Below are 11181 nucleotides of genomic sequence, written 5' to 3' on the forward strand. Positions count from 1 at the left end.
AGACAGTTCTTCAATATTTCACTATGTAGTATAGTGAAATGAAGAGGTGCTTAAGTACTTATCTGTTTTCTCTTCTTCCATGTGTGACTACCTCACCGAAATAATACAAAACGCATTGTAAAAACATCTTTATTAAAAACAATATAAACCCACTACATCTCACACTCACGGCGGCTCCGTAGACTCCTCACTCTCCGAATCCGTCATATCATACACCTGCTTCTTCACCTTAGTGCGACTAAAAAACAACCATCAACTACAACCCCCAAAAAACCCACCTCACACTACTTTGGATCATTCGTACCCGCGGTCGTGCTTCCCCCAGGCGACCTTTTCCCTCTTGCTCGTTTAGGCGTCGAGGTCGACTGTTCAGACATTTCCGTGATGGACGGCAAACGACCATCAGTGTGCGAAGAGTCTGCCATGCCCGCACTGGCAGGCGTCAGGGTGGTCTCGTCACCCTCTTCTTCGTCGTTGGCATTGTCACATCGACACGCCTTGATAATAATCTCATGACGACGAACACCTCCTTATCAACCAAATCAGTTATGATATTCGCCTGTTTTTGGATCTGGTAAACGTACCTTTATTTTCCACACAAAGCTTCGGTTTCTCTGGATAGAAGTATTTACTGGAGATTAGAGACGAACAGGTTGTTGTTTTATCACCTCCTTCGGGACAAGGACAAGTACCTGTAATTCTCTATTTGAATCAATTTAAGTCAATGTTGAAACTTAAAACCTTTTTGTTTAGTTTGTCGCATTTTGTAACAGATGAAGAGTGTGCCTAGAAGGAACCAAACAAAGATTGTTATCAACACGGCTGTCAAAATCATGGAGGATGTGCTCATTTGGCTATTTGTAGGGGCTAGATTTTCGTTTTGACTTTGATCTGCGGCGTGCCGGAATTCGTCCAGTTGTTTCTCCAGGTTGTTTTGAGTGACACCTGAGAGAATTTTGTTCCGGATCAACTATACCTACTTTTAATTATAGTTTGTATTTACCGAGTCTTTTCAAAGTATTCCTCACCCTTAACACACCCCCAAACGCCGAATAGAACTTCTCATCCTGCAGACGCGGAAGAATCTGTTCCTCGATCCAGTGACAAAACTCATTCTGAAACTTCTCCATGTTTTCAGTCTTGACGTTTTTCCACTGAAGACACTTGTAAGACGTGACGAAGAACTTCATCACCAAGTAACTCGAAGTGTTGGACTCGACGTTGTACAAAGGGCAAGTTTTCGTAGGGAGAGCAATAGCGCTAGGGCGAGTAATGGAATCGAAAAAGGGTAAAGGGATGGTGGCGTCACAACGACTAGATTTTTCGTCGGGTGCATTACCTTCCACAAAAATTAAATTAGCACATTGGTCCTTATCGGAAATGGGTTGCAGAGGGATTCGTTGGATTTCGAAATTCTCCACTGGGTGGACAAACACTGTAGCCAACTATTGTAGTACCTACGTGACTTACTATTTTGAGGTAGAGGTTTCGCCCATCCTTGCCCGTTCGTCCTCAGGAACCACTTCAGTTCGTCGAAAAGCCCCAATAACGTGGCCATGCTGTCGTAATCGATCAGTCCGGCGTAATAGGCGTATTTGGCTATAGGGAGAACCGCGTGATGTAAATAACCCCCTAAAAATAAACGCTAAACCACTAGACTTGTTTCAAAAGTTAAAATTTATACCTAGTAGATCTGTTAAAGCTAGCAACGTTATGTGTTTAGTTTTACCATGAGTTTCTTGTCGTACCGTTTCAAGAATCATTCGAAAGTACTCCACCAAATCGCTCACGAATTCGTTCGAATCGATCACCAAAATGGACGTGCTTGGGAGCAAGTCCTCCAGAATCATACGAGAAGTTAACAGGGCGAGACTTTCCGAAGACCAGCATTCCTTGCAATTGTCGGCTTTAGTGAAAAGTGTGGTACCTACGTTCAAATCTGCCGCCTCATTCGTACATGAGACTGTTACAAGGAGGAAGAAGATCATAAATGGCATGTAAATGACAAATAAAAAACGGGTGAAAAGTCACTAGATTTTATTTTAATGAACTACAGAGTTCAGAGGTTCGGCTTTGATATTCGCTAGGTTGAGTCGATTGTCTAGTTCGTCGTCTATGAGTCCCACGATGGCCCTGAAATTTAATTTTTTAGGGCAAATGGAGAAAATTTATTATAATTATCGTTCAGGATGTTTTTAGAACATGTTAAATAGAGGGCGGGTGGACGGAGCTATTGTTTTCTTATAAAAGATTCTGGAGAAAAAGTTAAATTTAGCCCCGCCCACCCACCCGTTCTCTCATTTTTTCTTCAGAAATAAGAAATAAATGTTATACCAAATAAGTAGTATAACAACAAATTACGATCAACGCTTTTTTCCCAGCCTGCGTTCTATTACCTGTTCTCACTTTACAAAAGAACATATAATTCACCCGCCCACCCGCCCCGCCTCCATTTCAGTGATTCATTTTATCTAGCCCGAATGACAGATGGATCTCAATTGAAGAGAGATAAAATCGTTAGAATGAGAACAGGGTGGGGCTAAAACTTGCTAAGATAGGACTGAACAATACATATTACGAGTAGTCACTGGAACGAAGAAGGGGTGGGTGAGCGCGGCTACTGCTTGCTCATAAAACTATAAAAAGCTAAATTTAGCCCCGCCCATTTCCTTTCTCCTTGAAAAATTGAAAATTTGTATAATGGAAAAGTTGGAAAATGGAAAAATTAAAAAACTCAAACAGAGAATCTAAAAAGTGAAAAATCGAAAAATTGAGGACGAGAAAGCCCAAAATCGAGAAGTTGATTTTTCCATTTTTTGAAAGATTGTGAAATATAAAAATCGAAAAATTTAGAAATTGTGAAATCGACGAATCGAAAAATTGGAAAATTCAAAAATCGATGAACCGAAAAATCAGAAAACTGAAAAGTTGAAAGAACAAATAATCGAAAAATTAGGAAATCGAATAATAGAAAAATCGAGAAACAACAATCAAAACACTGAAAATTCGAGAAACTGAAATTTCTAAAAATTGAAAAATCGAAAATTTGTATAATCGAAAAATTGGAAAATGGAAAAATTAAAAACCCAAAACAACGGATAAATGAAAAGTGAAAAGGCCATGAATTGAAAATTTAAATAAATGAAAAAGAGAGAAATCGAAAAATGAAAAATAGAAAAATGGGCGGAGACAAAAACAAAATAGAAAAGTCGGAAAATCCAGAGACTGAAAAATCACAAAAGTTAAAAAAATCTAAAATGTGAAAAATCGAAACATTTCAAAATCTAAAATTCTGAATAAGTGGAAATTTGAGAAATCGAAAAGTGGAGGCCGAGAAAGACAAAAACGAAAATTTGAAAAATCAAGAAACCGGAAAGTGGAAAAATTGGAAAATCGAAAAACTGAAGATCGAATAGTTCAAGAGTTAATAAATCGATAAATCGAGGAAATGAAGAATCAAAAAATTTAAAATTCGAAAAATTGAGAGAGTTGAAAATTGAAAAATCGAAATTTGTGTAATCGAAAAGCTGGAAAATGGAAAAATTAAAAAATTGAAACAGCGAATCGAAGAAGTGAAAAATGGAAAAACTGAGGACCAGAAAGACCAAAATCGAGAAGTTGAAAAATCGAAAAACTGAAAAATCACAAATTTCCATTTCTCAATTTTTAAAATTTGCTGTTTTCCATTTTCTGGTTTTTTGGATTCTTCAATAGAAAAATCGAAAAACCGAAAAATTTAGAAATTCTGAAATCGACAAGTCGAAAGTTTGAGAAATTGAGAAATCGGAAAGTCGCATAATTTGGAAAATCGAAAAATCAGAAAACACAAAAAAAAATGAAAGATCGAAAAATTAAGAAATCGATAAATCGAAAAATCCGGGAATAGAACAATAAAAAAATAAAAATTCGAGAATTTGAAAGGTCTAAAAATTGAAAAATCGAAAATTTGTATAATCGAAAAATTGGGAAATGGAAAAATTAAAAACCCGAGACAACGGATAATTGAAAAGTGAAAAAGCCATGAATTGAAAATTTGAATAATTAAAAAAGAGAGAAATCGAAAAATGAAAAATAGAAAAATGGGAGACAACGGATAATTGAAAAGTGAAAAAGCCATGAATAGAAAATTTGAATAATTAAAAAAGAGAGAAATCGAAAAATGAAAAATAGAAACATTGGGGGAGAGAAAAACATAAATAGAAAAGTCGAAAAATCGGAAAATCCAGAGACTGAAAAATCACAAAAGCTAAAAATTGAAAAATCGGAAATTTCAATTTCTCGATTTTTCAAGTTTTAGGTTTTCCGGTTTTTCAGTTTCTGGATTCTTCTATTTTTCGATGATCGATTTTTGTATCTCTAAAAAAAAACTAAAATGTGAAAAATCGAAAAATTTCAAAATCTAAAATTCTGAATAATTGAAAATTTGAGAAATCTAGAGGCCGAGAAAGACAAAAACGAAAATTTGAAAAATCGAGAAATCGGAAAGTTGAAAAATTGGAAAATCGAACAACTGAAAAGTTGAAAGATCGAATAGTCCAAGAATTAAGAAATCGATAAATCGAAGAAATGAAAAATCAAAAAATTTAAAATTCGAGAAATTGAGATTTGGAAATTGAAAAATCTAAATTTGTGTAATCGAAAAGCTGGAAAATGGAAAAATTAAAAAATTGAAACAGCGAATCGAAGAAGTGAAAAATCGAAAAACCAAGGACGTGAAAGACCAAAATCGAGAAGTTGAAAAATCGAAAAATTGAAAATTCGAGAAACTGAAAGATCTACAAGTTGAAACATTGAACATTTGTACATATGTATAATCAAAAATTTGAGAAATGGGAAAATTAAAAAATCGGAACACATATAAATTAAGAATCAGGAAATTGAACAATCACAAATTTCAATTTCTCGATTTTTCAATTTTTAGGTTTTGGGATTTTCTAATTTCCGGATGTTTGCATTTTCTGACTTCTCGATTTTTCACTCTCTTGAATTTTCGACTTTTTGAAAAATCGAAAAACCGAGAAATCAAAAAACTGAGAAACTGAAATATCGAAAAACTGAAAATTCGAGAATCCGAAAATCTAAAAGTAGAAAAATCGAAAAACTGAAAAGTTGAAAAATCGAATAGTCGAAAAATTAAGAAATCGAAAAGTCGAGGAACTGAAATATCAAAAATGAAAATTCGAGACAACGAATCGAAGAACTGAAAAATAGAAAAATTTAGCTCGAGAAAGCCCACAATCGAGAAGTTGAAAAATCGAAAAATTGGAAAATCACAAATTTTAATTTCTCGGTTTTTCAATTTTTAATTTTTGCTGTTTTCCATTTTCTGATTTTTTTTTGGATTCTTCAACAGAAAAATCGAAAAACCGAAAAATTTTGAAATTGTGAAATCGACAAGTCGAAAGTTTGAGAAATTAAGAAATCGGAAAGCCGTATAAATTGGAAAATCGAAAAATCAAAAAATTGAAAATTCGAGAAATTGAAAGGACTCAAAATTGAAAAATCGAAAATTTTTATTAATCGAAAAATTGGGAAATGGAAAAATTAAAAATCCCAGATAACGAATAATTGAAAAATGAAAAAGCCATGAATTGAAAATTTGAATAATTGAAACGGAGAAATCGAAAAACGAAAAATAGAAAAATGGAGGCATTGAAAGACAAAAATTAAAATAGTAAAGTCGAAAAATCGGAAAATCCAGAGACAGAAAAATCACAAAAGTTAAAAATTGAAAAATCGCAAATTCAATTTCTCCATTTTTCAATTTCTGGATCTTCTATTTTTCGACGATTGATTTTTGTATCTCTAAAAAAAAAAAACTAAAACGTGAAAAATCGAAAAATTTAAAAATCTAAAATCTGAATAATTGGAAATTTGAGAAATCGAAAAGTCGAGGCCAATAAAGACAAAATCGAAAATTTGAAAAGTTGAAAGATCGAATGGTCCAAAAATTAAGAAATCGATAAATCGAGGAAATGAAATATCAACAAATTTTAAATTCGAGAAATTGAGAGATCTGAAAATTGAAAAAACGAAAATTTGTATAATCGAAAAGCTAGAAAAGAAAAATTAAGAAATTGAAACAGCGACTAAATTGAGGAATCTAAAAATTGAAAAATCGAAAACCTGAAAAGTGGAAAGATCGAAAGTCGAAGAATTAATAAATCGATAAATCGAAGAAAAAATGAAATATCAAAAAATTGAAAATTTGAAAAATCGAAAAATTGAAAGTTGGAGTAACTGAAAGATCTGCAAATCGAAACATCGAAAATTTGTACATATAATCGAAAATTTGGGAAATGTTAAAATAAAAAAATCGGAAGACATATAAATGAAGAATCAGGAAATTGAAAAATCACAAATTTCAATTTCTCGATTTTTTACTCTCTTAAATTTTCGACTTTTTGAAAAATCGAAAAATCAAAAAATTGAGAAACTGAAATACCGAAAAATTGAAAATTCGAGAATCCGAAAGTCTAAAGGTAGAAAAATCGAAAAACTAAAAAGTTGAAAAATCGAATAGTCGAAAAATTAAGAAATCGAAAAGTCGAGGTACTGAAATATCAAAATGAAAATTCGAGACAACGAATCGAAGAAGTGAAAAATAGAAAAACTGAGCACGAGAAAGCACAAAATCGAGAAGCTGAAAAAACGAAAAATTGAAAAATCATAAATTTCGATTTCTCGATTTTTCAATTTTTAAGTTATGTTGTTTTCATTTTGTTTTTTTGGATTCTTCAATAGAAAAATTGAAAAACCGAAAAATTTTGTAACTGTTAAATCGGCAAGTCGAAAGTTTGAGAAATTGAGAAATCGGAAAATCGCATAAACTGGAAAATCGAAAAATCGAAAAATTAAGAAATCGATACATCGAAAAATCGAGGAACAGAACAATAAAAAAATTGAAAATTCGAGAAATTGGGAAATGGAAAAATTAAAAATCCGAGACAACGAATAATTGAAAATTGAAAAAACGATTATGAATTGAAAACTTGAATAATTAAAAAAGAGAGAAATCGAAAAATCTAGAATCTAGAAAAAAAATTACAAAAATTAAAAACTGAAAAATTTCTATCTCTTTTCGTGTTCGAAGTCTACGTCTTATGTCTTATTTAGGAGTTTCTAATTTTTCCAAAACTTTATATTTTAGTAAATAATATATTAAGTATTGTTACATTATATTAAAGTAACTGTATAATTGATGACGTCACCTTAAAATTTTGTTGAACAACAGTATGATGACTCTATACTTGTGATTTATAACTGGATTAATATTTATTAAATTTGCTTATACAGAGTGTCTTAAAAAAATTAATGACTGGGTCAACTTATTTTATTGTTTAATTCAAGAATTGCAAAATTGAATACTTTGAAATCTTGCAGACGTTTTGAAGTTTTGTAATTATGGTAACTTTTTAATCAAAATGTATCACTTGATCAAAACCAAAAAATTAATTACATCATCTCAAAATTTTATCGAATAAATTATATATAGTTTGATACAGATACTTCAATAAAAAAATTGTTGCATTACAATATTCCTTCGCTTGCTTTCGTGCATGATGAGTACTTACACATTGTCACCACGTATTATATGTAATCCTAGCATAACTTGTTCGACGCCAGAAGTAGTCGAATAGACCCTCTCATGTGACTCATCAATGATTATGTTGATTGTCTGATCAAAACCCTTCAGCGTGCCCTAAAAAGCGTCGTTATTTCAAGCGAAATGCGCCTTTAAAAACTTACTATAAAATTGCGCCCATCTGAAGTAATAATTGAAACTGTATCTATATACAAAGTTAAGGTCCTTGATTTTATTTATTATCGTTGTAGAGCTCGAAAAAGGATACGGTTTACAAAAGAATCCAGTCCTGAAGCCATTTCAGGCAAAATTAATTCGCAAACGTTTGTTTATGTTTTGAGGTTATCTGCCAAAAGCACTGTCGATTGTCAAGGCACGTCAAGGTTGCCCTAGTGACAAGAAAATTCCCTAGATTTTTTTAAAAGGGTCAAGGACCGTATTGACTCGGTTTTTGATTCCGAAACGTGAGCTAAAAATAGTTCACGAGTTCACGTGTGTTGAATTTATTTATTAACGGTTAGCACGCAGCAGCCAGTGCGTACACACAACACGAAAATCCCCATGATTTGAAAATTTGCCACAATTTCGGGCGATGTAATCAAAGCACCACATAGTTCAGAAAGTCGGTTTATTTCGCAGAGTGATTAAAAGAGAATAACTTATCTTTTAGCTCTATTTACAGTCTAGCAACAGAACTTTTAACATGTTACATAACAACTTACGACACGTTTTTGTCTAGCCGGAAATACTGAGTAATTAAAATTACATTTAAATTAAAATAACGTTTTACAACTTCCCTTCAGCTTGTAATCTCTTCTTCAAAGATTCTGGCATTTCTGGAGGTGGAGGACGGGGCATGCGCATGGCGACCTAAAACACTCCCATTATCACCACCTTCTCCTACTTCGACCCTCAACTCACCTTAAAGGCATCATAGATGAACCACTGCAACGCCGTCAATGTACCAATCATAACAATCCTAGGCATCAAGCCCTTCCACAATCCCGCCATTCCCAACTTCTTTGCTGCCTCCAAAGCAGTTGAACCCTTCTCCTGGTTCAACTTTGAGACTACAGTGTCGGCGGGGTGACTCACAATGGCGCAGAACACGCCAGCAATGTAACCAGCAGCGAAAGTAACAACCAACTGTTCAGATTTCGAGCACTCTGATCGTGGCTTCGGCACGACAAACTTGTACAACAGTTCGACCGTTCGCTCAAAGCAGGCGAACTTCATCATGGTGTAAGGGATCTGTCGCATCCACAACGGGACCAAGCTCTTGTAGAACCCATTAACGCCCTCTTCGGCGTAGATCTTGGGCCACGCCACCCGCAGAGTCGAGGCGTACCCAGGGGAAGTTTGCATTTTGACCTTGGCGGCCTCCATGGGGGACAGCGCGATGTCCGCGAAGAACTCGGCGGAAGCACTGGCGGCCAGATACAACGAGGTCCGGTACAAGAAAGCGGCCTCTTCGCCGATGATGTCAGTGTACAGGACTTTGAAGACTTCATAGAAACCGAATTTGCAAAGACCCTGAGCTGAGTAGCCGAAGAAGGTGGGGGCCCAGCCGAGACCCAGACTTCGGACGCCGCCTTCCGCCATGGTCACTTTGAAGCCGTGGAAAACGTTTTTGTACTTGGCGGGGTCGACCTGGATGCGGCATTTGACAAGATCGAGGGGCACGATGGCTGTGTGTGTGATTCCGCATGACAGGACACCTGTGAAACGACAATGAAGCCCTAGTACTTCGAACAAGTATGGATTCAAGACCTCCAAGTCCACAGAGCGCAAAGTAGTGAGGCGAGCCGAACTCGCAGCTGTAGCCCTCTGCAGTACCCCCGACGTTGGCGGCGGCGGCTGCGATGGTCCGTCCAGCGACTAGCGATTTAACCAGACCCATCTGCTGTGGGGCTTCATTCTGGCTGGTGGCAGGGGCGTTGTTCTGGCACATGGCCCGCGAAAACAGCGATGAGAACATTGCAAATCGTCACCGGTACGGCTCTGAAACTCTACAATATAAATAAATTTGGACGAAGGAACATACTTGTCAAAAATTGCGCAAAATTTCCGAAGACATAACCACACTTTTTGACGTATGTGGGATCACTTGATAAGTGATCGATTTACGTTACATAACCAAAAATTACACAAAAAGGGCTTTAGCGAGCGTACGGTAAATGGAAATTAGGGCGTTAATCAACCGTGAAAATTCGCGAAATGGTTCAAGTTCATGCGGGTTACATAAGCGAGAAAATTCGGAATATGATATAGAAATTGCGTTTTATTAATCAAGGTGGCGGTAATCGAAAAGACGGGTTATTAAGTCACAGAATTTGTTAATTTAGAAAGGTTTGTGGTTCAATTTTTGAAAAAATTTGTAGCTTACCTGGCAACAATGGCTGTAACCCCGTGAAGGTGGTTTTCGCGTTGGCCGCAGCTGGTTAAGTGGCGCTGCATTGCGCAAGTGCACGTGGTCATTGATCAAGGTCACGTGATCGTTGCATAATGTCATGTCACAGAATAAAGGTCAAATGCAATTTTTCTTCATGTTGTTGGTATTGTTAATAATGCAAACTTAACATTTTCGCCACTATTTTAAGGGCGGAAAACGTTAAATGGTAAAATACAAAGCAATTGAAGTTCATCGGATATGTTACTTTTATTTGAAATACTGGTTGCCTATGCTCATAAATAGTTCGAATATAACTAGTATATCAATCGTTCCAAAAGCAAGAGATACTTGTTGATTCAAATACAATGTTACTAATTTTTCATTTTCTTCCAGAAGAAATGATACTATATCGACTCCCAAAAAAGCATTATCTACAGTAGCGGTCATTTCTACGGAACCACTCAATAAAAAGTCAAGTTGGTAGCCCTGTCACCTAGTACTTTACGCCGAACGCGGTTGGTAGCGGTAGTTGACATGGCAATCGAAACTAGCACAACACGAATGTTTCGGTTGCCCTCAGCTATGCCGCACTGTATCCCGTGCAGACTGTATGTTCTGTTCATCTATTTATTAAAATAAAATATCTACATTGACAATGGGGCCATCTAACCTGTCAAATTTTTGACACATATGTTTTCCCCCAGAAACCCGTCAAGGTCACTTACACCAAACAAATTTTGAAAATTTACACTAGGGAGTGGTTCTATAGAAAAGATCGCGACTTTAGAGGAAAATCGACAACTTTTTTAGGCACATGAAGATCGCAAGAAATATTTACAGTATAATTTACTCTTTATTAAAAGTCTAGCTTGTTATTTCAAAATTTTTAAATAAATTGTGTCTTAAATAATCAAAATATGTAGTATGAATTTATGCTTGTGATTTATCAGTGCATTAATATTATTAGAGTTAGGTACTTATACAAAAGAATAAACAAATGAGCAATTTATTTTGGTGCTTAAAGTGAGATTTACAAACTTGCTGTTGACGTTGAAGTTCCCGTTGCAGCTATTATTTCTGCTGACGTTGCTTTTAGTGCTGAAAATTGTTTGAAGATTTAAGTTGATTGCTAGAAAAATTTACCATTTTAGACTTCTTGTTGTCGAACTAAGTCTACACATATTAAGAAAAAAGGGCAAAATGT

At 35.2% G+C, this 11181-nt stretch overlaps 3 protein-coding genes across 5 annotated transcripts; all 3 read right to left on the reverse strand.

Annotated features, from left to right (window-relative positions):
- Positions 1–115: 115 nt before the first annotated feature.
- LOC135139017 (uncharacterized) lies at positions 116–2061 on the reverse strand. Of its 2 annotated transcripts, none has more exons than XM_064069083.1 (7): positions 1685–2061; positions 1471–1632; positions 1004–1339; positions 742–945; positions 585–692; positions 289–529; positions 116–238 (listed from the first exon to the last, which is right to left on the reverse strand). In XM_064069083.1, exons 1-7 carry the CDS (start codon positions 1995–1997, stop codon positions 166–168), a joined length of 1437 nt encoding a protein of 478 aa, XP_063925153.1. In that variant the 5' UTR covers positions 1998–2061; the 3' UTR covers positions 116–165. The 2 variants fall into 2 exon arrangements, with proteins under 2 accessions (XP_063925153.1, XP_063925151.1); XM_064069081.1 differs by having other exon boundaries at positions 1004–1420.
- LOC135139022 (U6 snRNA-associated Sm-like protein LSm8) lies at positions 2021–8072 on the reverse strand. The gene is made up of 4 exons (XM_064069088.1): positions 7854–8072; positions 7750–7790; positions 7575–7702; positions 2021–2133 (listed from the first exon to the last, which is right to left on the reverse strand). The coding sequence occupies exons 1-4, from the start codon at positions 7882–7884 to the stop codon at positions 2043–2045; spliced, it is 291 nt and encodes a 96-aa protein (XP_063925158.1). The 5' UTR covers positions 7885–8072; the 3' UTR covers positions 2021–2042.
- Positions 8073–8196: 124 nt separating this feature from the next.
- Positions 8197–10051, reverse strand: LOC135139019 (solute carrier family 25 member 3-like). 2 transcript variants are annotated; one of them, XM_064069085.1, is made up of 4 exons: positions 9972–10051; positions 9356–9594; positions 8507–9303; positions 8197–8455 (listed from the first exon to the last, which is right to left on the reverse strand). In XM_064069085.1, the coding sequence occupies exons 2-4, from the start codon at positions 9561–9563 to the stop codon at positions 8372–8374; spliced, it is 1089 nt and encodes a 362-aa protein (XP_063925155.1). In that variant the 5' UTR covers positions 9564–9594; positions 9972–10051; the 3' UTR covers positions 8197–8371. The 2 variants fall into 2 exon arrangements, with proteins under 2 accessions (XP_063925155.1, XP_063925156.1); XM_064069086.1 differs by having other exon boundaries at positions 9356–9586; positions 9972–10043.
- Between the last annotated feature and the right edge of the window lie 1130 nt (positions 10052–11181).

Source organism: Zophobas morio, unplaced genomic scaffold, assembly GCF_036711695.1.
Source record: "Zophobas morio isolate AGI-343-1 ecotype UQ-CSIRO unplaced genomic scaffold, CSIRO_AGI_Zmor_V1 ptg000030l, whole genome shotgun sequence".
NCBI classification, from domain to species: Eukaryota; Metazoa; Arthropoda; class Insecta; order Coleoptera; family Tenebrionidae; genus Zophobas; species Zophobas morio.